Source organism: Coturnix japonica, chromosome Z (genome assembly GCF_054131305.1).
Source record: "Coturnix japonica strain WE chromosome Z, WE-NBRP24, whole genome shotgun sequence".
NCBI classification, from domain to species: domain Eukaryota; kingdom Metazoa; phylum Chordata; class Aves; order Galliformes; family Phasianidae; genus Coturnix; species Coturnix japonica.
Window position 1 is genome coordinate 18,412,440 of NC_140702.1, and position 24,843 is coordinate 18,437,282.

Genomic DNA, 24,843 nt, shown 5'->3' on the forward strand with positions numbered 1-24,843 from the left:
ATACAGTAGCAGATGTGTATACATGTGCATAAATACATGCATAAATACATATTTAGGCATATTTGTGTTCACATTTGTGCAGAGTTCCTGTGCTCCTGCAGGCTGTGACCACACGAGGGCTGGAACTGTAGCAGCAGTGTGGGTGAAAGTGCTGGGGCTGGGACCAGGTGTTGGGCTGGCAGGTGTGGATGGTGGAGATGTGTGGCATTGCTGCAGCTCACACAATGCATGCCCTCACCTGCTTCTGCCTGGACCCATCTCTGCTGTCAAAGCCAGAGAAACATGATCTCCTCCACAGAGGGTTAGCAGAAGAATCCTAACTCAGCTGCCTGCAGGATTTGTGGGGCCTTCAGATCATTTGTTCTCTGATGATGGATGAGGATAAGCCTGAGGGATGAGGAAATATCCCTACTTAGAGTCCCAGAAATTATTAGGAGTTCAGTTCTTAAAAAAAAAAATAAAAAAAAATTAAAAAAAAAAAAACAATTTATGAACATAGTGATGGACAGAAATATTTTGTGCACCCTCTGGAATAATTGTCAGCATAGTGGTGTAAGCTTCATTACATGCATTAACAGAAATTTCAATACAAATCTTTAATGCTGGTGTCATCATGTGATTTGTTTTTGTTTCTGAGGAGACTCGTGAAGATACAGTGTTTAAATCAGTTGCTATGACATCTCTGAATCTGACTTGCCCATCTTCTCTCCATACTTCTGTAAAGTCAGCATTGCCCTGCATAATTTAAATACTTGCACATCCTGGATGTGGTTGAGCTTTAAAGAAAAGTATTGTACTTGACTTCTTTCAGGAAGCAAGCCCGTGCCTTCTCACCATCTCCAACCTTTCCACCTCCCCATAGGGGTAGCCCAGGAGACAAGGTGTGCAGTCTCATGTGGATGCAGGAGATGCCCTGTAGAGGGACATGATACAAGGTGAAAACTGATAAACACATTCAGAGGGCTGTGCATCCCCTTGGCTCGGCTGCACCAGCTGCACATCCTTGCCAAGCTCCCTGGTAATCAAGCCACATAGCACAGCTAAGGGAAAGAGAAGAAAACACCCCACTGTCCCAGTGCTCTTTCAAAAGGCTATTGATTAACTTGATTTTGTATCTGTACTAAAAATTATTATAGAGGATATATGTCTTGTAATGCATCAAGAGCATGAGTGGAAAATAATAGGCTGAACTGTGTAAGCAGGTGGAAATCTCATATTGTGAGGATCTTGCGGTGTACACATATAGACATTCATAACACGCTGGGTGATTATCCAAAAGCGAAGAGAAGCAGATGCTACTGGCAAAGGGTATCAGCATTGTTTGGTTTCACAAGAGGTGTGATTAGAGAAGGTACTTGAAGAAGGAGAGAATAATCACTTGGCATGTAAAAATGAGAGGCAAATCCAAGCAGACGGTCGGTGTATTGTTGTGAAATACACACTTAGTGTATTCATTTCAAGAAGAAAGACATGCAGAACCAGACAATGGAATTTTTTTTTCTTTGAAACTTAGGTGAAAATAAGGTAGTAACAAAAAGGTTAACATGTGGTTCTAGAAGTTCAGCTGTTATACAAGCCCTGTAGCTTATTTCAAAAAAAAGGTGTAAACCACAAAAGCATTTAATGATTTATACAAAAGAGGTAAGAAATGTTCCATTTTTCTCTTTTACTGGTATACATTTTTCTTTTTGTCTGGAGCTTGTTAGATAACAGTAAGTATAATAATGTTTTATCTGATTCTCCTAAACATGCAATTAAAGTGCATTAGTACCAGCATACTAGTTTATGTTCATTATTAAACGTAAAAATCTAAGAACTCTACATTAATGGAACATAAAATTTCAGATTTTAGTTACACAGAAGTCGGTGAATTCAGATGGATGGTTCCCATAGCAACCTATCTCTTCCTCCTTGTGTTTTTCATTCCACTAGAATCTTTCATTACTTGATTGCACCATACATTGTATAGTGCAATTTCATCATAAAATTTCATCATTATGTAACTGTGCAAGAGAAGAGAGTGAAGGTTGCCTGCTCTCTGCACTTGCTAACTTCAGTGTTTCTATTGCAAAGAGAGCAAACAGATGCTTAAATGAATCAGGCCCATTATTTAAATATTTCCTGCTTTTTAGAGGGTCTCCATAAATTTGGCTGGGTGCTTTGGCTTGGCTATAAAGCAACTGAACACAATAACATATGATTTCTTTATAATTGCTTATTGTCTGCCTTGCCACGTAGCTATGTGGCTCCAGTGAGCAAAACTGAGACCAAACCATTTTTCAGTTGTGGCTGGAAGATTTCTCCTATCAAGATACAGGAAGGTGATAGTGGAAAATAGAGAGCACTTGTAATTTTTGTCTCTTAACAGCTGAGTATAATATATCATGTTAAATCTTTGTGGATTCTCATGGTTGCTAGCAGGGTTATCAGTCAGAGATTCTTAAGATTCTTAAGGTAACTCCTGGACAACATGGCAGATATAAAAATCAGTAAAAGCAGAACTGTAATTCTTAATTTTTCTGCATTGGAAATTTTTATTATGGACAGAGATAAAGCCAACAAGGCCGTACTTCTCATAACACAAATCAAGGTAATGATTAATATTGCAGTAGCTGCTTGGGTCTTTCATCCTCAGGTTATGTAAGTGTAACACATAGAATAGACAGGTCAGAAGCTTTTGGGGACCTAATCAAGTGACCTGCTCTTTTACCTTTTGGAGCTAATCTAAGCATTTTGATGTCCAAATATCTGCAGCTTCTCAAGTCCCAGAGTGCTATGGAGATTGGATCCACATTATATGAAACTACTGAAACTATAGAGAAAGGAGAAAGTCCTCTACAATGATAAGCAAACTAAAAAAGATAAATAAATAAATAAATAAAATAAATAAAGTTGAGTTTCTGGTCTTCTCCAATCTTTCTGTTAAAATAAAACCAAAAGAAAAAGATAATTCTGCATAAACAAAGATTGGATAAAAATGAAAAGCTCATTCCTCTTCAAAAGCTTTCAAATTGTGATGATTTCCATTGTCTTGTTAAAATCAGACCCAGCTGATAGTGCCATATTTTCTTTTGTGCTTTTGTGGTGATGATAAATTTTGCATGAAATGAAAGTAAATAGTTGTTTATACTTCATTTTACAGCAACCAGTATGTCACTAAGTCAGCACTTATCAGAGATTTATAGAGCAGAATTTAGGCTGAACTGCTGGCATATGAGATTTCAGCCAAAGGCTGTTTTCCTTTAACCATTTTGTTTTTCATATGCCATGGCTGATTTTATGTTACTAGTGTCCAATGTAATTACTTGTTTAATTACTTGGGGGAAAAAAAAAAAAAAAAAAAAAAGAGAAAGAAAGAAAAAGAAATAAAAAGAAAAAAAAAAAAAAAACTTTTGATTTGAGGTACTCAAGAATGCAATGCTCCATACAGTTGTGTAATTTTATGCTCTTTAAAATTCCCTGAATAGTCATTAAGTCCTTGGAAACTAACTGAGCTCCAGGAGGATACTATAGCTCTGGCTATTTTCCAGGATTTGCAGGAGGCTACAACAGCTTAACATGGTTTCTAAATGACTGTAAGACTAGGTCAAAGGCCTGCTGAAACCCAGTTGGCCTTCTTAATATTTCTATTCTTCTCTGAGGTCCAGAGTCAGCCTCTATAATCAAGTGGTGACACAGAGCCAAAGAGGAGAGGGGAAAATTGACACAGAGTCCACAGGGCTTTTGAATAAGGATGGGTCTGTAATATATCAGTCAGTGTCACTTTTAGTTGTGTTGTACCAACAAGTACCAAATGTTTTGAAGCATAAAAGTAAAGGACTTTCCTGAGAGGTATGGGTATAGTAATAGTGTGGGGAGTAAAGTAACAATGCAGCAGAACAGACCAAATTATAGCTTGAGTATTGGGAAGTCAGAGATAATAAGATGCTCAGGATCATTATATTTGTCCTCAATACCATTCAGCACCTTACTGCAGAGGATAAGTATGTCATTTTTAGCAAGTTCTGCTCTCTAGAGAAGGACTGCAAATTTTACTGTGTGTGTATGTGTGTGCCTATGCAGCCTATCCATCTGCTTTTCTGTCCATTTCCTTATTAGTCTTTCATTCTTTATTCAGTACCAAGGAAATCTGGCACAAAAGGAGAGGTCTTATGGACTATGAAATTCAGCATAATTCATGAAAATATTGTGTTCTTGTGCAGAAAGAGATCTTGACGGTATTCCTCGAAGGTGTCCCAGCTGAAATACAGGGCTGAAGTGTAAGCCCTGTGCATGGAGGGGGGGAGAAAAAGGATCCATAGAAGGATGGGCAGGGTGCAAGAGAACCTGCAAGAGCTCCAGCTGCAAGAAATCTCTGTACATTGCACTTTACCCCATAGTGTAATTTGTAGAGAAACAGGCATTAGTTCCAGCACTCACAAAGCTAGAAGCTGTGCAGTACACTTGTGGACATTTTTGTTGTCTAAACTTAACTTAGCAAAATTTAGGGGAGCTGGCTGGGGAGAAGGGCACAGATAAATGAACATGTCTTCCAAGGCACAAGCCAAGCTCACTGGACTGGTGAATTTTGCAAGAGCAAAGTTTGCCTTTACTCTGTTATAGCTAAAGCTAATTTTGGGTGGAATACCATCTGCCTCACAGTGGGCTGCTCTTCCCATGTGGCAGCTCTGGCCCAGACCTGCTCCTGCAGGGGCTTCTCCAAGGACTGTAACTTCTTCAGTCCATATCCACTGCTCCATCACCAGACTTTCCTGGGCTGTGGGGGACTTTGCACTTGGAGCACCTCCTGCCCTCCTCCTGCACTGCCCTCAGTGCCTGCAGGGCTGCTTCTCTCCCATTGCTCAACTCTAGCCTCCAGCTGCTGTCATGCAGCAGTGTTTCTCTCACATCTTCTCTCTCAGAGCACACACAGCTTTGCTTATGACTCAGTTCTGGCAGCAGCAGGTCCCTGTTGGAGCAGTTGAAGCTGCTCTGCTCACATGGGGCAGTACTCACAAAGACCTTCCTGGCTTTCCCCCCACTACATAAGCCTAATATAGAAATTTCTAGTTAGAGTAGGGATTGAAGCCTGGAATGGCAGCAACTGTAATTCATTGCACCTGCTTTCTCAGATTTGGAAAATAAAACAGGTGAGTTATTTAGATATAAAAGGGAAAATTCACTTTTACTGCACCATATTATATCTTTTAAGTCTTTCAAACAGCAGTTGATTGCAAAAGCCCTCTTTATAATGGGCTTGTTTCTGTCTGTTAGCAGTAGAGATTATTCATGACTTTGTCATGGGACAAATATCTACAACATTAAGGAGAGATAAGAGGGAGTGGAGAAGTGGAGAGACTCATTCAAGTTGTCTCATTTTCTTAAGGTTTTATTCAAATGGATGTATAATTTTGTCTGTGAGTCAGGAGCAGCTCTTAGGATTAGATCTGAAATTTGAAGACCTGCACTGAATATGTTTGCCAAAATGTGTTTGAGAGGTCCACAGCATGAGTTTGGAAGGTTCTGATCTCAAAGGACAGAGCACTGTTATTTTGTTGTCTTGATGAAAATCTAAGATTCAAGTCATGCCTCCAGAAGGAGAATAGCTTTATAGCTTCTCTGCAGTGATAATATGGCCCCATCCATAAGTCTTGTATAAAACACAGAATTGAAGTCTAATTTTTGACATACAAATACAATGGTAAAAAATATGAGTTTGTAATATAAAATTGTAGGGACTTAACAGTGTTAAATTGGGCATTGCCATAGCTAAAAAATAGCTAAGAAACATGCTTTTCCAAAAAAAGAACAGAAAGCTCAGTTCAGAGGCAGCCCAGCAAAAGAAGGCAAAAAGATACCAGGTAGAGCCTGGTATCTAAGGCTAATCGCTAACACAGACACTAATCACGCAGTATTATCACATAGTTACTTAGTAACACGGGAAAGCTGCGAGATCTGTGTGTTGTAATACCTCTCAGCCTGGCTACAAGAGAAACTTAATGGTGAGCAGTCTGATAATGTCTGTAGACATCCAAATGGACTTTTTGAAGAGTTTTTCAACAAGGAACTCTTAAAGCTAAGTTTGGGAAATCTTGGAAATACTGACTTTGTGTATTGTTGCTTGTATCGAATAGTCCACAAGGACTTTTTTCTCATAATCTTCTACCTTAACAAAAGGGATGACTGGTAGACCACTTAAGCTTTGAGACCAGGCAACCATTTTAAGTTGTTAGCTACTAATTTCATTCAATTTTTGTGCTTTTGATCACCATTATTTTTCTTTGTGATGCTGTTCACTGATGTTTGTGGTTCCAGGTCTTGATTTCAGCTGGTGAACCTGAGATTCATCTGTTTTGACTTTTCACTAAGCATCTGTTCTAGCAGTTATTTTCCCTTTACATTAAAATTTAGCACTGTACATTTGTAGCACTGTAACTGGAGTCAGTAAAAGTAAACACTATGTGTAGGAGCCCTGAATCAGTATTTCACAGTCTACTCTACACTCTTGTCCTACCAAAAACATGCACCTTGGAATGGCAGTTCATGTCATTCCTTAAAGAATTTGATTCAGTTGCTCCTCCTTCTTCTGTGAAGAACGTGAATTACTAAGTTTGTTACCTTTTTTTATTATTTATTTCTTCCTCCTGTATCTTTCCCTCTAGAAAACACCAGAGTATTCCACGCTAAGTAGTATGTGTCTTTTGCTGTTATTATTCATTCCTACGTATAAATATGTTAAAATAACTTACCTTCCGAGTGGGTATTTTAACCTTTAACCTCTTACTGTGATCAGATGTGGTGGGAATGTGGTGTATAAGCACAAGAATTTTGCTGGGTTGCTAGTGTTGTTTTCTACTGACTGATTCCAAGCAAGGCGATTCTTTCAGAGCAAGGTGTAGTCTTGTCTTGTCATTCACAGTAAGGCATGTGACATCACTGTGGTGGATATGTCAGCAGTTTCTGTCCCTAAATTAAAATGTAAAACATTCTGGGCAGTTTGTGATACTCTAACACTGCTCAGTCTTTCTTGCAGCCTGTGTAAAGGATTGAACTTTCCAAATTGTGTATTTCAGACGTTGAGAAAGAAAGGACTTAATGGCTGTGACAGTCCAGACCCCGATGCAGACGATTCAGTAGGTCACAGCCCTGAGTCTGAGGACAAGTACAGGAAAATTAATGAAGATATTGATCTAATGATCAGCAGACAAAGATTGTGTGTAAGTACTCTGAGCTCCCTTTCATTTTTTTTACCTTTTGATATTTCTCTGAACCTGGCAGGCATTGAACAAGAAAGAAAACAAAGGTTGTGAAAGCCCCGATCCTGACTCCTCTTACGCTCTCACCCCACGCACTGAAGAAAAATACAAAAAAATTAATGAAGAATTTGATAATATGATCAAGAGCCATAAAATACCTGTAAGTACCAAAGGTTAGATGGCTGTCTGCTGATAACCGCTGCAGTAACAAACCATAACCCTTTCAGTTCTGGCTTCTTAAAGAAAACATTTCAGCTGGAAACAGGCTTTAATAGCCCAATATGTAATTAAACACTATGGTCAGGAAATTTCACAAGATATACTTTTCTTCCAAGTCTCTACCTCTGACACAGACAAAGCCTACAATAGTTGAAACCTGCAGAAGGAAGTGAAATATACATATATGCATTATATTCACTAGGTTTACAGAACTGTTTTACCACACCACTTGCACAAATTATACCTAAAATGTAACAGTGGAAATATTTCTTTGTGGACAGGCTAACAAACCCACAGAATACTTTCAGTGGTGATATAGGAAAAAAAAAGAAAAAAAAAAAAAGATGTAGAACTGAAATTCCTTTATAAATAGCAATTAGTACCTTCTATGAGTGTCACTTCAGTTCTCAAATGTCCCTGCCAAACTCAGTTGCAGCACTGAAGGGTTACAGCTACTTGCTCGCTGCAGATAAACATACTGCATGAGAGCCTAATGGTAGGATTCAGACATGTTTGTGTGTTGGGGTGATTTTATAGCTTTGACAGAGAATTTGCTTTGACCTCATCAGCATTTACTTAATGCTTTAACATGAGCTAAATTTTGATTTAACCAAGTCAAAATTTCTAACCATCAGTCATATGCCTTGCCAGATATCTAGGAGAAATAACTCTGCATGTGCTATTTTGTTTGCACAAGACGTATAGGGGGAGAACATTTCTAATTATGTTTAATAGAAGATTCTTAAAACTGACCAAAAAAAAAAAAAAAATGTGGAAGCCGTGAAGGTTATATATGGCCCTTCTTCTGAAGAGGATAAGCAATCCAAAGAATTACCTTGGTTTAAAGATGCATCTGAATTTACATAAGTAAACTGCTTTCTTCTAGAAAAGATTATTTGGGTGTGTTCATTGCTTATTCCTGTGTGCAAGTTGAATGTTTAACTCACAGAGAAGATGTCTTCTCATGCAAAATTAGGTCATATTCGTAATGCTGCTCAATTGTGTGTACAATATGTGATACTTAAGCTGAGGGCACCGCTTAAAGATGTTCTGTTTCTATCCCATGCAAAATTTTTTTTCTATTAATTCTCAACATAAAAATTGTCGCCCAAGCTAACTAAAATCTGAAGAAGTTCTCACATCACAACACTTTTTGGAAAATAAATAATAATAAATAACAAAGGTTTTTCACGGAGGCAAGAATGACACCAGATGTGACATCCGAGCATTTGGAATGACTGGCTAAGAAATCCAAGCATGAACATGAAATATCAAGGAGGTATAAATGTACATTCAATCTTTCTTGCCTCGCTTTTTATTTGCTACACCCCTATAGGTACTTATCTCCACAAGAGTTGTCATAGCTGTCACCATGAGTTTGATTTCTCAGGATGGAACTCAGTTTGACAAACAGTGATTGCAACATTTAGGTTGACTGTTATAAGCTCATATGCTTCACCCTTTTTCACATCAAAATCTTGGCAATCATCACGTCTTTCCTTTTTCAAGGATGACCTGTGCTTTTTCAAATCAAAGTGACAACATTTTCAATCAGATAGGATACAACCCAGTTACCTGTCAGTCTTTGAATACGTTTTGAGCTGGCACTTGAGATCATCTGTTTCTCTCATGCATTCTCTCTTTTCTTGAGACAAAGCAGTGAATATTACGACTATTAAAATCTAAGCTGTGAGAAAGAACACCTTGTAAGAAAACTCATTTCAAGCCAATGCTGAGTTCTATCACCATCCTTACCTTCGAAGAATTTATAGGGAAAATCACCTTTTCTAGAAAAGCAGGAAGGTTTAAGGAATTGGAAGCAACATAAGTTATCTATATGCATTGTACATCACACTGACTCTCCCAAGAAAACCATGAAACTTCTTTCTAGCAGTTTTCATTAAATCTAACCATTTGATGTCAAATAAAATCCTGGCTTGACTCTTAATTTGATGATTGCATTGGTTTCCTGGGCTGGATTTTGAATATAATGTATCTTCCTACCTTAATGGGATGTAATAAGGTACAACACTTTATTTTTTCATGAAATCACTTCATAAATGCTTCAGAGATACAGAAATGAAAAATGCTAGCATTTCTTTTCATATAAGACAGAATATCCTTTCCCTGGATACTTCTCACATACCTCAGGGCCTGCGTGCTCCATCAAACTGCTTACCACAAGAGGAATCAGTAGGCAATGTCCCTTAATGCAACAGGATCTCCTTTTCTTAGCATTAATCTAGATCTAGTGGACAACATAGAGTTCACAGCTTGTATGTAACTGAAATTTGCATTTAAAGGACACCAGCTTTAACTGTGCAATTCAGTATAACACCAGGGAAGTCAGGGAATTTACATTAATTTACATGTATTTATTAAAGGTGATCAAGAAAGTTGGGGCAAAGAAAGCAAAACTGAATGAAAAGTCATCAAGTCATGTCATTAAATCATTATTTACAAAATATGTTGAACAGTGAAGTGCCTCTGCCTGGTCTTGTAAGAGACCAAAGCTGTTGCCAAATGAAAAAATTGGCTTTCCCTCCTAACAGCAAAGGCCAATAATGTTTCCTCAGATAATTTTCTGGGGATAAGCATTTATATTGTTCTAAAACATCTGATAATAATTACACATTTATTTGTAGTTTTCATGAGTGATGATAGCACAGGAGACAGAAATAGTCCACTAGAAGGGGGCTGTAAATGTCTCTGTCTCTAAATAAATGAAAGTCTGGTTTAACGCGGGCGGGGGAAAAGACAATATTTAGCACAGAATATTTGGCCCATTAATTTTCAAGGGTTTTGAGAACCCAACATTTTGCTTTGCCCAACACACTTCAGCTTGTGGAGTTCACATCTGATATAGTGCATGCAGGCACTTCCCTTTCAAGTGAGCAATCTGCGCTCTTTAGCAATTTTGTTCAAAGGAGAAGAGACAGTGGAAAAAAAAGAAGCAGGATGTGACAAGCTGCATACATGTTAAGGGCAAAGCCATGCCTGTGTTAGTAAATGAACAACAAAGAGCACTCTAAGACACTTATCTCTGCCTCAGAGTGGATTGTTTGACAGTCCCTGGCATTCTTCTGGCACAGGCCAAATAATGCTCTTCCAGACTGATTCTTAGCTCTATTTGGTAGTTAGCCCAGGCCAGGAACAATTCCCAGTTGTCAGTTTGTATGTAGCCATGATGTTTTTGAGGTTGAGAAAGTTTAATAATAAGGACATGTACTGCCCTGTGGCCTTGGATGGCCTTAGTTCCTAGGCACATTTAATTTACTAATATAGATATTACGCAAGTGCATCATAAGCTTTAATATCCATCAGGCCTCACTGGAATAGATATGCCCTGTGACTTACCAAGAATGACAAGGGAATCTGTAATAGGATGCAGCTCTTGGAGAAGGACATACGAGACTGTAACAAAATTTGAGAAACTGGAGGAAAACTGTAACTAGACACTTACTACTTAAAACTGGTGCTTATCCAAACAGAATGCCTTCTCTAACCTTTGGCTACTGGTAATAAAAAAAAGTCACCGTATCATAGACTATTGTGTGTTGCACTGTGAAGGATAGAGCTAACTGACCTTGCACTGATAGAATTGCCTATGAAATACCCATAAACAATTGTAAGTATATCCAGATAGTAGGAAAAAAAATATGATAAAAATGAAACCACTATATAAGCAGAAATAATAATTTAAAAAGAAAAATAGCTAGTTTAAAAAATGTTTTCAAAATGATGAAAGGATGGCTAAGTAACTGTTTCCAAAATGTTTGTATGACTAAGTGATGACTAGTGATAGTGGCAGCCACAAGAGAAGCCAAGTCCAAGGCTCTTTTGCTCTGTACCAATGTAGAAAACTGGAGATTCCAAATCCTGAAGTGTTTTAGACCTTGAAGAGAGAGATACAAGCAGGTGAGCATAATGAGAAATTGAGAAAGTCTTGACATTTGCATTGGTTGAAAGGCAGAGATGGACAAATGCCAAGACAAGGAAAACAAGTTAGGAAAATAGAGGCAATAGCTATATACCTAGGCTCAGAGGGAAGATTTCACAGATCTCATGACAGAGATGAAGAAGACAAAGTGATCCCCAGTGAGTGGTACTCAATATAGCATAGGATGGCACTCAAGCAGCTAAGAATTGTTTAAAGCTGTCAGAAATGGAGGAAGGATTATGTCCTCAAAGCAGCCAGGCAGAGAGATCACCACAGCAATGAATGTTACAAGAGGCTCCATGTGGTCTTATTCATGTCTCACATCAGACTGGATGTGAAGATGTCTGTCTTTGTGTGGATTCAATTGTTAAATCTGTTTGAAAAGGCAGAAAACAGCAGCAGCAACTAACTTTGAGCTCCAGAACCAACTCTAACTGAGAGGTCCAAATTTCTGCTCTTTTTTATGTGGAATTTGGGAATTTACTGGATCAATTTGTAGCTAATTAAGATAATGTTTTGCTTCATAAAATATATAGAGACCAATAGGACATTTAAGATTATGCAAAGCCAGACTATTTTTAGGGAGCCTAAAATCATCATAATGACATAAACTGATACCCCTTGAGCAATGTGCTTTGTAAATTTTTCTTTGAAATACAAGCCACACTTGCAGCCAAGAAGCAGAACATCAACAAAAAGATGTATGCAGGCAAAGAAGATTGCTCCTAAGAGAAATGAAGAACAACTGGGAAGAATAATTACATTTGTGAATATGTAGTCATTTTTTCTTTTTCCAATTCATGAGTAATAAACAGTAGGTTTCAGGATCTCCATGCAGACCTAGCAGCAGGTATAATTTGACATGTAATGAATGAGATTCTCATATCCTTCCCTACTAACCCTACTTAAATCCATCGGCTTTTCCAAAACACAGCCACTGAGTTGCACCTCAGCTCCTTGTACAAAGAGAAGGAATATGTCCGAGGATTCATGTAGCCAGCTCTTTCCATTCAGGTGCCCTAACTGATATTAGCCTCTATGGAAAAGAGAAGCCATCTCACAAAAGGAGGCCACAGACCACATCGTGAGTTTCAGAGCTAAATTAGCACCTTGAAGTAAGTCCCAAAGCATTTGTGTAACGTATCCTTCACATCATGCTCTGAACTAAAATCTTTCTGTGTGATTCTGTGGCTAAGCAAAATGATTGTTATATATTTAGAGCAAATTATATCTGCCCCCAGAAGGAGGTGGGTGGGTGCAAAAAGAAAACAACAAAAAAAAATACAAGTGCAAGGTTAAAAGTAATCTGATGTCCAGTGCTGTAATACTCAGGGCACAGCCAACAGATCTGACCAGCCAGAGAAGGTACATGTGGGTGGCACAAGGTCAGAGTATCTCTGCTGCCTAACACAGCAGATTATATGTCCAGTTCTCAACATTCTCTCACCAGAACCTTGAAGACTTATCAGTACTGTCAGCTGCCAACAATAAAATTAAAATCTGTGAATTCCTCTTTCTGAAGTTGTTACAAGCCTAGTTTAAGGCCAGTCTTGAAAAATTAAGACTCTTGAATAATATAAGATTTTCAAATGGCATATTAAAGGGTATTTTGTTTGCACGAAAATATTTTGACATTTAAAGTGCTTTCAAGTGACAATAAGAACACTCTCCTTTCAAAAAAAAAATAAAAGAAGTTAATTACTGAAAACAAAACAAAACAAAAACAGGTAAACTAAACGTGGAGTCCTAGTGTATTTGAGTGATACAGGAATCAAAGATTTTAAATAAATTCAGGCAAATCTTACCCAAGGAAACAAATATAACAAATCAACCAACCAAGATGACCTGAGATTGGCTTTCTGAGAGGATTATGAAAATCACACACATTATCTCCTCACACCATATATCAGACATAGAATAAGAGTAGTCCATAAGTTTGTTCATTTCTGAAAGAATTCTTCATAGAGAAAAGGCTTGAGGGAGGCTACTGCCTTCAAGTGTGACAACAGTGTTTTGAAAAGACATCACCAAACATATATCCAAATAATAATCCATATATCCACATATCCAAACACGTAATCCAAATAATTCTATATTTATCAAGTTCTTGTATTTGATACATGTGCCTAAGAAGAACATCATTTCTTTTAAGCCCTTTCTAAGCTCAGATATAAACACAAAAATACATAATTTACTGTGTTCGTAGCTTTAACGTGATTCGGGATCATTCTGGTTGCTAAAGCAACATAAGGTGAAGTTAAAGCTTTCCCTTCTTCATTCCACCTCTTCTAATTTTTCTCCATGCAACGAAGTCATCATAATCATCCACCTTTGATCTTGCAGTCATCTGTGACACTAGATTAAGATATCACAAATGAACAATGACTTCACTGTATTAAAGAAAAAGAAAATTAAGATTCATAAGACAGGATTTTATTTTTAAAAAATGAAGAAGAAGAAGAAGAGAAAAAGGAAAAAGAAAGAAAGAAAAAGGAGAAGATGAAGAAAGAAAAAGAAAGAAAGAAAAAAGCTAGAAAATCTTCTTACAAAGTAATCGTGCAAGATGCATTAAAGAAAGATGGAATTGTGATTCGAAAAATCACACGTAAAAGCCTTGGTAATTCTTTGAAACTCTTCTTTTGACTGTTAGCTGGGGGGAGCTTAAATATTTTAACCACCAACTACAAAATATTTGAACTAAATATAGAGTAACTGTACTCGAAGGCTGTTGTGCTTCTGTACTATTCTTGTCTTTGTTTCCCCTTTTTACTTGTACAGGCTGTTCCACCACCAAACTTTGAGATGCCAGTTTCTATCCCAGTGTCCAACCACAGCAGTCTGGTATACAGTAATCCAGTCAGCTCACTGGGAAACCCCAATCTTTTGCCACTGGCCCATCCTTCTTTGCAAAGAAATAGCATGTCTCCTGGCGTGACACATCGGCCTCCAAGTGCAGGTAACACAGGTAGGCTGCATTCAGTCCTGTCTTCTTAAATTCTGTTTTACTGGCTGCCTGTGCACCATAGGTCACTTTAAACTGTACTCTTAGAAAAAATAGCTCTGTTTTTAGTAGTCATAAAAGTTTGTCCAAAATTGCTGTGTTGAAGAATCAAAAGAACCAAATTGGTTTCTATTCCCAATTTAGAAAACAAATGAACAAAACCCTTCTAAAAAGAGCTGAATATCGACTGAGATTAAGGGAAATCAATAAAAGATTAAAGGGAAGACTATCTGCTGTTTCATAAAAAGGCAGCTTGTCTACTTAATTCATGCAGTAACTTTCTACACCATAAAACCTAAGGGGGCAGAGGAGAATGAGTGGCCAATGCAAGAAACTTAAATTGCAAGTCTGGAGGCTACAAACAGAATTTATTATTATTACATGCTCCTTGATGGTAAATGTTAGTTGTCTGTTTTGTATAGCAAGAAGCTATGCTCCGGTCTGGTGATGATGAGGGCTCATCTCTAAACAGGATAAAGGGGGATTAAGTTAATTCAGTGTGCCTGACTGGAGCAAAATCAACATTGTTAAGAATACCAAGTTCAAGGAATCATTTGAGGTCTCCCAAGTTCAAAGGGAAGTTTGTAAAATCCTTAGAATGAATGTCAATGACAAGCTGAAGAAATTAAAATAAAAGACTATGTGAATATATCCAATAACATCTGAGCTAAACTCTGTTACAGGAATTTCCAGTCCCTTTACTCCAAGTCCTACGTGGAACCCTTTACTTTTTTTGGTTAATACTAATCTAAAGATAGTTCTCAAGTGAAGGAGTCTATGTATCAGTTTCAAATAAAATTAATTTCCTATGCTGTGGAGATATGAAAATAAAATAATGAATTGGTGCTGCAGATTTTGTTGGTCCTTGAAAAACAAGTATCTTGTATGTGTAGCATTAAATGTTACAGATTTGTGACTCTGGGCATGATCTGATGGCCTCTGAAGTCAGAGAAAAACAGCATTGTGTATAGAAGAAGGTCAGTTGAAGTCAGAGATCATTTTGCATGTTTGCCTGATATAGTTTATTGTACTCACTTGTAGTATTTCAACCCTCTAGGTGGCCTGATGGGTGGGGACCTCACTACCGGTGCAGGCACCAGTGCAGGTAAAGAGAAAAGAACTTGTATTTATTTTCCTAATTGAATAAAGGACTTTCTCCAAAGGCTAAATCCTAAAATATCTTCCATATTGGAGATCGGACATTGGTTTATTTTCCCCAGCTGGGTAGTGGAGGGTTGATATTTGTGCTTTGAGAAGTTTCTTTTCTGCAGTGTTGAAAATCTGTAGTTCAGAAAATTCCATGGATACAGATGTCTTTCTTCCTTCACAGGAGCCTTTCTATAGAATCTTACAGGTCCTCTGCGCTGTCTGATCATGTGAGATTCCCACTGAGGCCAGTGTCTGAAACTTTGACCGTTGTTAAGTCGCAGAGAGTTTTGTCTTTGACTTAGTGGAACTGAGTAAAGACTTCACTATTGAATTTCTCATTAAACTTTCATCTGCTAAGCACAGATTTGATTTCATGCCCTGGTTTAAGACCACTTCTGGTCACTGAAATCTGTTAGCATTCTCTTAAACAACCAAAAACTAACTTAACTCAGTTTTATGCCTGTACTTAAGTGCTTTTGGACATGGCAGGGAAAAGGATTTCACAAATAATCATGCAGAGGGAAAGATGAGCCCCTTTAATTCTGTTCCCTGGAACTAATGAGAGCTGTAAGGACTGTTAAGGTCGGTATAATCAAAGCAGTGTTGTCTCAGTCCTGTTTGCTCAGTAAACTCAGTGGTTTGTTCACAATGTCAGTGATGTTGCATTATTACAAATACAGATTACAAAAGACAATGGCAAGATTACTATTTCAGTTTTAGAAGTAAGCACATATGTTTAAAGAAAATAAGTGGAGTTTTTACGCAGAACATATCTCATGTTACTGAGTTAACTTCTTTCATAACCGTAGGGAAATAGCTGAAAGATCTGTTTTGTGCACTGTAAACCAAGGCCAATATATCTGCCTATTCTAACACTCTATCATAGAAAGACTTATAAAGAAATTCTGGATATAGCAATCTTCTTTTTTCTTGGCTCTTCTCATCCTGCTTTAGACCACCCCCTTTTATCTTCACACATAGATGAGTAACAGATGTTTGTGTGATGCGTCTGTAGTAAAATGGAAACTGCACTGTATCAAAAGACTTCTTTAAACACATGCTGATGCTTTGAGGGGTCATTTTGTATTAATTTAGGAGTAGGATAAGCTAACCACAGGAACTTAGGTGTTAGTATCCTTTGTCAACAAAAAAGAAAATACAATAGGAATGATAGTTTTGTTAATTATCTTTTGTGTGAAAAAAGATAAAGAAATATTTGTTCTGGTAATGCTCTTATTTTGTCTGTTGCTGGTTTTTATGTTGTTGTTTTGTTTTGTTTTTTATCTCATGGATAGTAGAAACTTCAAGAGCAACAGCAGAAAAAGTCAGATAAGAAACTGATTGCCCTATTAAGGGGCTCCCTCTACTGTTTTGTTAAGAAATATCATTGTTTCATCCCAGGTTTTGCTATTTTTTTAAAGACTTCGGAAAGCAATTAGCAAAAGCCATGTCTTCTTCTAGGCACATACTAAAATAAAATCCATCAACACATGCATTTGGTGAAATAATCTTTGTGTTTAATAAAATCTGTATATCAACATGCTAGCTTAAAATGTATTTTCTTTTTAAATACTTTTTTTTTCTTGAAAATATATTAAAAGCATATATAAGCATAGTAAGAGGGATTGCTTATTTACTCACTAACTCAGAATTTGCATCTCCTGCATACAATGATACACATTAAGCTCTCGAGCATTCTGACTTAGGAGTAGGCAATTGATTTGAGGGACATACATTTGGGGAGCATTGCTAGGAATGCACCATAAATATTTAATTGTATGAACAGTCTTTGCTCTTTAACTGGCAAGAGGACTTTAAACACCATTAAAGAAGTGTTTTCTAGATCTCTTAAATGGAGAACAGTAGGAAGAATTTGATACAGGGCTGAAGGAAAATGAAAGGTCACTGTGAGGTCAAATCCTCTGTCTTAGTTGCCTTATTCCACAATGGCACTATTTTGGACAGCCCTCTCTCTTAAGGGGACAGAAGAATGAACATCAAAAGTTCTCTTTGTTCATCATTCTTCATAAGAAACAGAGACCTCTGTGTTTTATTCTAATTGGCATCTTAGAAGCTGGTAGCATGCACATTATAAATTTGCATTTTTCTGCAGTGTCCAAAAATAGCATATATTCAAAATAACATACTACAAGAAGAGGAGTCTATAGAGTTTCATTTCTGTTACTACAAAATGAAACTACTTTTGACTGCTAACACCAGGCCTCAGTTTCTGCACTACTTTTACAAATTACATTATAACAAATTATAACTGCAGTGTCGCAGATGGTAAAAGATTAGTTGAGCCTGTGTTTTGAAAATTGTTATTTTGATGGTTTGGATTATTTTAAGTAATAACCCTGAAATAATCCACAATTTACCTTGGGAGTTAACCCAAGACATAAATAGAATATAAGAAAGCTGACTGTTTCTTTATTATCCTGCTCAGCTAAATACCAGCAGTGGTATATTTAACTTAAACCAAGGTTATCTCAGGTTTGTTAAAGCAAATTTACTCTAAGCCAAAACCTGATCGAATCTTTTCTATCATGTGACAGTAGCAACTGCCAAAAAATTGGAGTGAACTTCATGTTTAGTATATTTGCTAAATTGCAGCAAAGTCTTTGGTGCCAATCCCTCAAGCCAGAAGCTTTTGACTAAAAGAAGAAACAAGAATCTTTTGGACTCAGATCACTTTTGTGGGTCACAATTATATTCTGGAGTCACATCCATCAGTTTTTTGCCATAACTAACATGAAAATAAGAAGTGGTGTGTTACCAGTCTACTTAATAGACTGTGTGAAGTTCTTTTTAATTTTGGGGATCAGATTTAGTCAATTACAAAACCAACCAAGTCAACAGTAACTTGACCAGAAATAAACAATAACTGTAAAGTTGAAGTTTTAGCTCTGCAAATTAGCTGTACTCATGTTTTATACAGTGATTCAATATTTATCCGGAGTACCTGGTAAAAGATTAAAATTTCAAAAGTATTCAACAGTTTTAAAATCAAAATAGATCTGTGCTGGGGGAAGTCTTTCTTTCTTTCTGTGTTTTAAGCCTTAGGTCTTAAAGCTCATTGTATTTCAGATGAAAACAAACTTTTTTTTTTAATGTCATTTTCATATTATGCCTTTTTTATTTTATAATTAAATTTCTTCTGAATGGAATAAGTCTGTCTAAATCAACAAAATTTCTTTAGATTTTAAATGACCAAAAATAGTAAAATCAAAGTAAAAAAAAACAATATGGAGTTTTAAATCCAGTATGTCTAGCAATCTTACTAGATTTTACTCAATTTATTTATTTGCTTTCCTTAATTTGTTTCGCTATTCAACTTCTGTACAGCCTCCACCTTGACATTAATATTAAAGGAGCAAGTTATTTGAGAGTACTTAAGAGTCTGAAAATGCTGTCAGTGTGTTGAGTGCTTGTTCGCTGTAAATCATACATCCTCACACTACCTTTAAGTAAGTCTGTTCTTTAAAATCATTAGACACAGAAAAGATCAGCTGTGCATTTTTGATCATTCTTCCTGAGTCTTTTCAATAACTGAAACCCATATTCACTATAAATCAGCAGCTAGAGTTTTCCTTCTCAAAATGTACCACAAGCTAACAGTTTCTATCAGTATTTCATACCTGCTGAGAGCTCAAGGTCTTAGATTTACTTTCCAGTGTTATAGTTATCCAGTGCTTTCATGCAACTTTTTCTCTTGACTGGGCTCTGGGTGAGCTTATTATGTATTCTACAAGTATTACAAGTCAAATATGTAACAATCTTTTCTTTATTTTTTAATTTCCAAGCCCTTGGGTGGTATCATCTCAAAAAAAAAAAAAAAAAAAAAAAAAAAAAATCAAATAAATAAATAAATAAATAAATAAATAGAAATTTAAACGATTGTTTACTACAAAGAAATAACTATCTATCCAAATAAACCTACATGCAGTACCAATCCTAATTTTAAAAAGGAAAGAAGGACAGAAAGACAGAAAGTAAGAAAGAAAGAAAGACAGAAAAACAGTAAGACAGAAACAAAGACAGAAAATAAAGGATTTCAAAGGCACCTAGTTCAAGGGGCTTGGCCTCTTCTGCCAGGCAAAAAACAGGACCCAAGGAAATGGCCACAAATTGTACCAGAGGAGGTTTAGATTAGACATAAGAAGAATCTTTTTCTCTCAGAGAGTGGCTAGGCACTGGAATGGCTGCCTGGGGAGGTGGTGTAGTCTCCATCCCTGGCAGTGTTCAAGAGGCATCTGGATGAGGAGCTATGAGATATGGTTTAGTGCTTGTGGTAGCAATAGTAATGGGAGGATGGTTGGACTAGGTGTTCTTGTAGGTCCTTTCCAATCTTGTGATTCTATGATTCTCAAACTGCAGTTTACAGACAACCTGTTAGTACTGGTCTGCCAAAGAGAACATGACAGTCATAAACCTTCCTTTATAGCTCAGTGAGTGCAGCTGCCCACAAACCTCTCACCTAGGGATTGGGCAAGATATGGTACAAAAGTATAGTAAACAACAGTTCCTGTCCAAGGAAGTGTACAACCCAAAAGAACATGCAGTCATTCATAACAGAGTTCATGATGCAACAGTGCCAAACCCAAACAATAAGAAATCACAAACTGACAGGTTGGCTTAAAATCATGGAGGGGGATAAGAAATGAAAAGCTTAACAGTTTTTCTTTTCCTTTATCCACTCCCTGAATGCCAGTAGCAGTTTTCCAAGCTTTCTTCTATATAAGAAGATATGTGGTTCTTTTCAGTTCTGTATTTGTCCAAGAGTTGCTGTGTTACAGGAAGTACCTACAAGTGAGCAATTGGTGATAAACGTGAGATTCCCCACTGAGAACACTGGAATGTATCCTCTGATATGTACTATGAAGGAGACAGCCATAAACACAGGACTTTACAAAAGTGTGTTCTTTTCCTGCCCCAGGCCACTGAGCTGTTTAATACAGCTTGTTCAAACTCTTTTCTTACAGGTAAAACTCTCAACAGTAAAACTTTTGAGTCTGAATTTGAAAGGATGGTGTGCAGTCCATGTAAAAGTCAGACAAAATATTGAAGTGAGTGCTAAATGCAAAGGTTCGGTGCATGTATTTTCAGCTGGCACTCATGACCTTGATGAAGAGGTTTATATAAGCTCATTCTCTGTAGATGTCACTCAAAATCTGGAAATTTGGCCTGCATTATGTTTCCATCAGTTGTGTAAGTGCTGACTTACTAATTTATTTAGTTATTCTCCATCTCATCATCTCTATTATCAGCAATGTCTCAATATTTGTATTTATAAAAAGACAGCTTGAAAGGATTGAAAGGGAGAAAGCCCTGAGTTCACATGCAGTGAACAATTAAGTGAGTCATACAAAGTGTGATTCTTCCTAAGTGGGACTTAAAAGAAGGGTGCGATTGACTTCTTTTCCTCTTTGACAAGCTGTAACTAATACTCCTCCAGAGTGATTTAGATTTTTGTATAAAATCATCTTCCTCATGAACTCAGTGGGAATATTTTTGCTTTACATCCACGAGACAGAATTTTTTCTGCTGGTGGCATTTTTGTGTGTTTGTTCTTGCTTTTTAGAGCATCAGTCTGTCTACTGTTGCACACTGCAATCCATATTTTCTTGCTCCAATTCATATAATAGAAAAAAGCATTGCACATCAGCAAACATCTGGATTCCATGTCTATCCTGTGTCCTGAAAGAGGCAGTTGATGCCTCCAGGATCTGAGATGCAGCAGTGACATTGCTCTGCAAAGTAAAGCAAGAAATGCTTTTAACCTGAAGCCGGGACTGTGGCCACATGCAGAAGTTCCTAGCAGTATTAAGCTAATGTGACCTCTGCCCTTTAACTTTTGACATGATTCCCCAATTAAGATACTTGAACCATAGATTCCAGTTGTTTTCCAAATCTCTTGCAAGCTGATTTTTCCCTTGATAACAGTTGAAACAGTTTCTGAGAAGTAAATGCATGCAAGGGGAGACAGGGATCAGTTAATTACTGAGCTTTTCTTTGCATCTGCTTAAATTTCAAAACAAATCCATACAGTATTACACTTTCCTTTAGTGCGTGTGTCAGTTTTAATAACAGCATAGGCAAGTTAGAAGAATAAGGCTGCATCATTTAAGTTTAGAATACGCAGTTTGGGGGCTTTTCTGACTTTTTTTTTAAACTATGCACTCATCTTAAAGTAATTTTCCATTAGCAAAAATAGCCAATGTAAAGTGTGGCAATATGCTTAAGGAAAGAAAAGGAAAAAAAAAAAAAAAAAGAAAAAAAAAAAAACTTTACAGGTGGCATTTTTTTGGGGGGGTTTTTTTTAGTGAAATAAGAATTGAACTATAATCCTAAGTGCTGAAAACATACTTGGGGGTGCAGGCTATCCCAGACAGGTTAGGTCTGTATATGATCTGTGTGTCTTGCATATGTTGTGTGATCAAGTCTGTGCCACTTCAAGAGTTTCAGAAAATGTGCCAGTGGCAGAGGTAGGCTAGCTCTTTCACCATGGCAATACACTTTCAAGTGGCTGTCTGATGTGTAAAATCCTGTTTGGTTCTAAAATACATGGGAGCGTCATTCTGATGCTCCTTATGTAGTTCCCCCCTTCTTGAACTACAAAAGTGTAGTCTTTATAATGCACAAAACCGAACACTCTGCAATTTTCATAAGTGTTTTCCTCTTAAAATTTACAGCTTAGTTACTGTGCTGCTTATCACACAGAGTCACAGAATCATAGAGGTCAAAAGAGACCTTTTGGAGATTGTTCAGTCCTTCTCCCAGCTCAAGTAGGTTTCCTACAGTAGGTTACACAGAAGAGCATTGCAGCAGGCTTTGAGTATCTCCATAGAAACTCCACAGCTTCCTTGGGCATCCTGTTCTGGTGTGCAGTCTCCCTCGCAGTAAAGTTTTTCCTGTGTTCCAGTTTGTGTCTGTTACCCCTCATCCTCTGGCTGGGCATCACCAAAAAGAGCCTGGTCCCATCATCTTGTCTGCCGTCAGTTAGATATTTGTAAGTAATATCTCCTTTCAGCCTTCTTTTCTCCAGGCTGAACAATCCCAGATCTCTCGGCCTTTTCTTGTAAAGAAGATGCCCCAGGCTCCAAATCATCTTTGTAGCCTTCCTCTGGACTCCCAGAACAGAGTTCTCTATGTGAAGTTTCAAGATAAACAAGATAACGTGGAAAAACTTGTTTTTCGTCATAACTGTAGATGTTGATAATTAACTTCATTTGAACAAAACTATATTGTGAAACTAGAAATAAATAATACAATCAGAGGTAAAGATATAGGAAAGAGAATTTTTACACTGAAGCTATATGCTCTGAGATTCCTGAAATAAGATACCATTCAAGAACTATGAAAGCAAACATTAAGATGCTATTATCAATCAAATTAATAAAAGCACATTGACAGTACTTCAACATCAAAAAAAATACAAGCAGGACCTGGAGCTGGGCAGCCTATTGCTTTCCTTCTGTGTTGAGGAAGCAGAAAGGACTAAAGAGTCAGCCTGAAGAAGGCAGAGCACTCTTCCTCCTTCCTCCTTTCACCTTCAGGTGTATGCATAACTTGATACAGACCTTTGCTGCCCGTGTCACATAGATACCCCTGTTCCAAAGATTGCATAGAGGAAATCCAGAGCTGTGCTGAATTATCTGCCTGCAGTCTGGGAGGCCTCACTGCAATAAGAAACGTTTTGAAAGGCTGCTTACACTTCCCTATATGGGCAGCCACAGGCTAATCCTGTAGCCAGGTGCCATCTTCACATGTACTACATTATGGTGTCGACTACTGTCATAGACTGAAGTGGGAGGATACTTAGCGTGAGAGCTTCTTTAGAAACATTCAAATATGGATCTTAATTTAGCAACAAAACATCACCACAGTGTTAGTGATCAGGTTGGTTTCCAGTGTACTTACTTACACACTTGGCCCAGCAGTAAAATATTTGCATGAAATTTAATGCTCAGCACACTGTTCTCATGGTCTTTCATCCTGCCTGTAAATAAACCCATGTATCAATCCATTTGGTTGAGAAAGTATCTCAGATTTCTAGTGTCCAGGCCTGATGGCCTTAGATTTCCAGAAATATGATTTGCAGTGTTTTCTGTAGAGTCAAGGCTCTCTTATTACAGTCAGCTAGTCCCTGAGAAGCATCCTCTCTGTCCTGAAGGAAATCTGAGCCCAGTTGTTGCAGGAGGGGTTACACGTGTCCTTTTCAGCAGTACTTGTGTGCACCTGCAAATACTCCAAGCAGACTAGATTGTAAGCATGTTACAAATTTTAGATGGCACTTGTCCCAGGGTTAGAATTAACTCTGACTGCTTCATCCACAGAAGGTGGCTGGCATTAGTCAGCATGGAGATCTGAAGAGAAGCAGTTGGTCTTCAGATACTTCATGATGGAGAGCTTGCTTCCAGGGTGTGGCAGGAACAGGGGCTGCTGGGGACAAGGGTGTGGAGGGGGTTCCCAAGGTGCCAAGACCCAGTCATGAGCAGAGCATCCAGAGTTCTGGCCCAAGGTGCACTGAGTAGGTTTTGTAAGCCACATTTGTTTCACTTGGCTCCCAGTAATTCTGCAAAGAAGGTCCAGTAAAGTAATGTTGTGGGAATGAACAGCTACTGGAACATGTCCAGAGAAGAGCAACAAAACTGGTGAGGGACCTGGAGCACAAATCTTATCAGGAGCAGCTGAGCAGCAGTTTAGTCTGGAGAAGAGAAGGCTCAGAGGAGGCCTCATTGCACTCTACAACTTCCTGAAGGGAGGCTGTGATTAGGAGGGGCTTGGCCTCTTCTCCCAAGCAACAAATAGGACCCCAGGAAATGGCAACAAGTTGTACCAGAGGAGGTCTCGATTAAACATAAGGAAAAACTTTATCTCTCAGAGTGTGGTCAGGCACTGGAATGGCTGCCCAGGGAGGTGGTGGAGTCTCCATCCCTGGCAGTGTTCAAGAGGCATCTGGATTAGGAGCTATGAGATATGGTTTAGTGGCTTGTGGCAGCAACGGTAATGGGAGGATGGTTGGAGTACATGATCTTGTAGGTCCTTTCCAACCTTGTGATGCTATGATTCTATGATACTCTAATGGAAAGATTTTTTCTGGGTGAACTTGTCTGCAGATCGGTTTCCTTCTGCCACTTCCTGCTAGTAAAAGTAACGTACTAGCAAGCAGCACTTAATAACCCTGAGTTATCTTTTTAAAATATGTGTAGGTGAGCATCAGTACAGCTTCCTAGCATAAGTGCATTATTGTTGGTATCATTTTTGTTAGGGTGCTAAATAATAGCCTGTTCCAACAG

The 24,843-nt window shown here is 37.8% G+C and overlaps 1 protein-coding gene across 29 annotated transcripts in view; it reads left to right on the forward strand.

Moving 5' to 3' along the window:
• Positions 1-24,843, forward strand: part of MEF2C (myocyte enhancer factor 2C) — a 135,863-nt gene that overhangs the window by 91,973 nt on the left and 19,047 nt on the right. For 19 of the 29 annotated variants that reach the window (XM_015849721.3, XM_085528545.1, XM_085528553.1 and 16 more), the window contains 3 exons: positions 7,053-7,196; positions 14,173-14,359; positions 15,453-15,500. In XM_015849721.3, the coding sequence (XP_015705207.1) occupies positions 7,053-7,196; positions 14,173-14,359; positions 15,453-15,500 (379 nt within the window). Of the gene's footprint in view, positions 1-7,052; positions 7,197-7,257; positions 7,396-14,172; positions 14,360-15,452; positions 15,501-24,843 lie in introns of all 29 variants that reach the window. The other 10 variants (XM_085528542.1, XM_085528541.1, XM_085528550.1 and 7 more) reach the window with 2 other exon arrangements.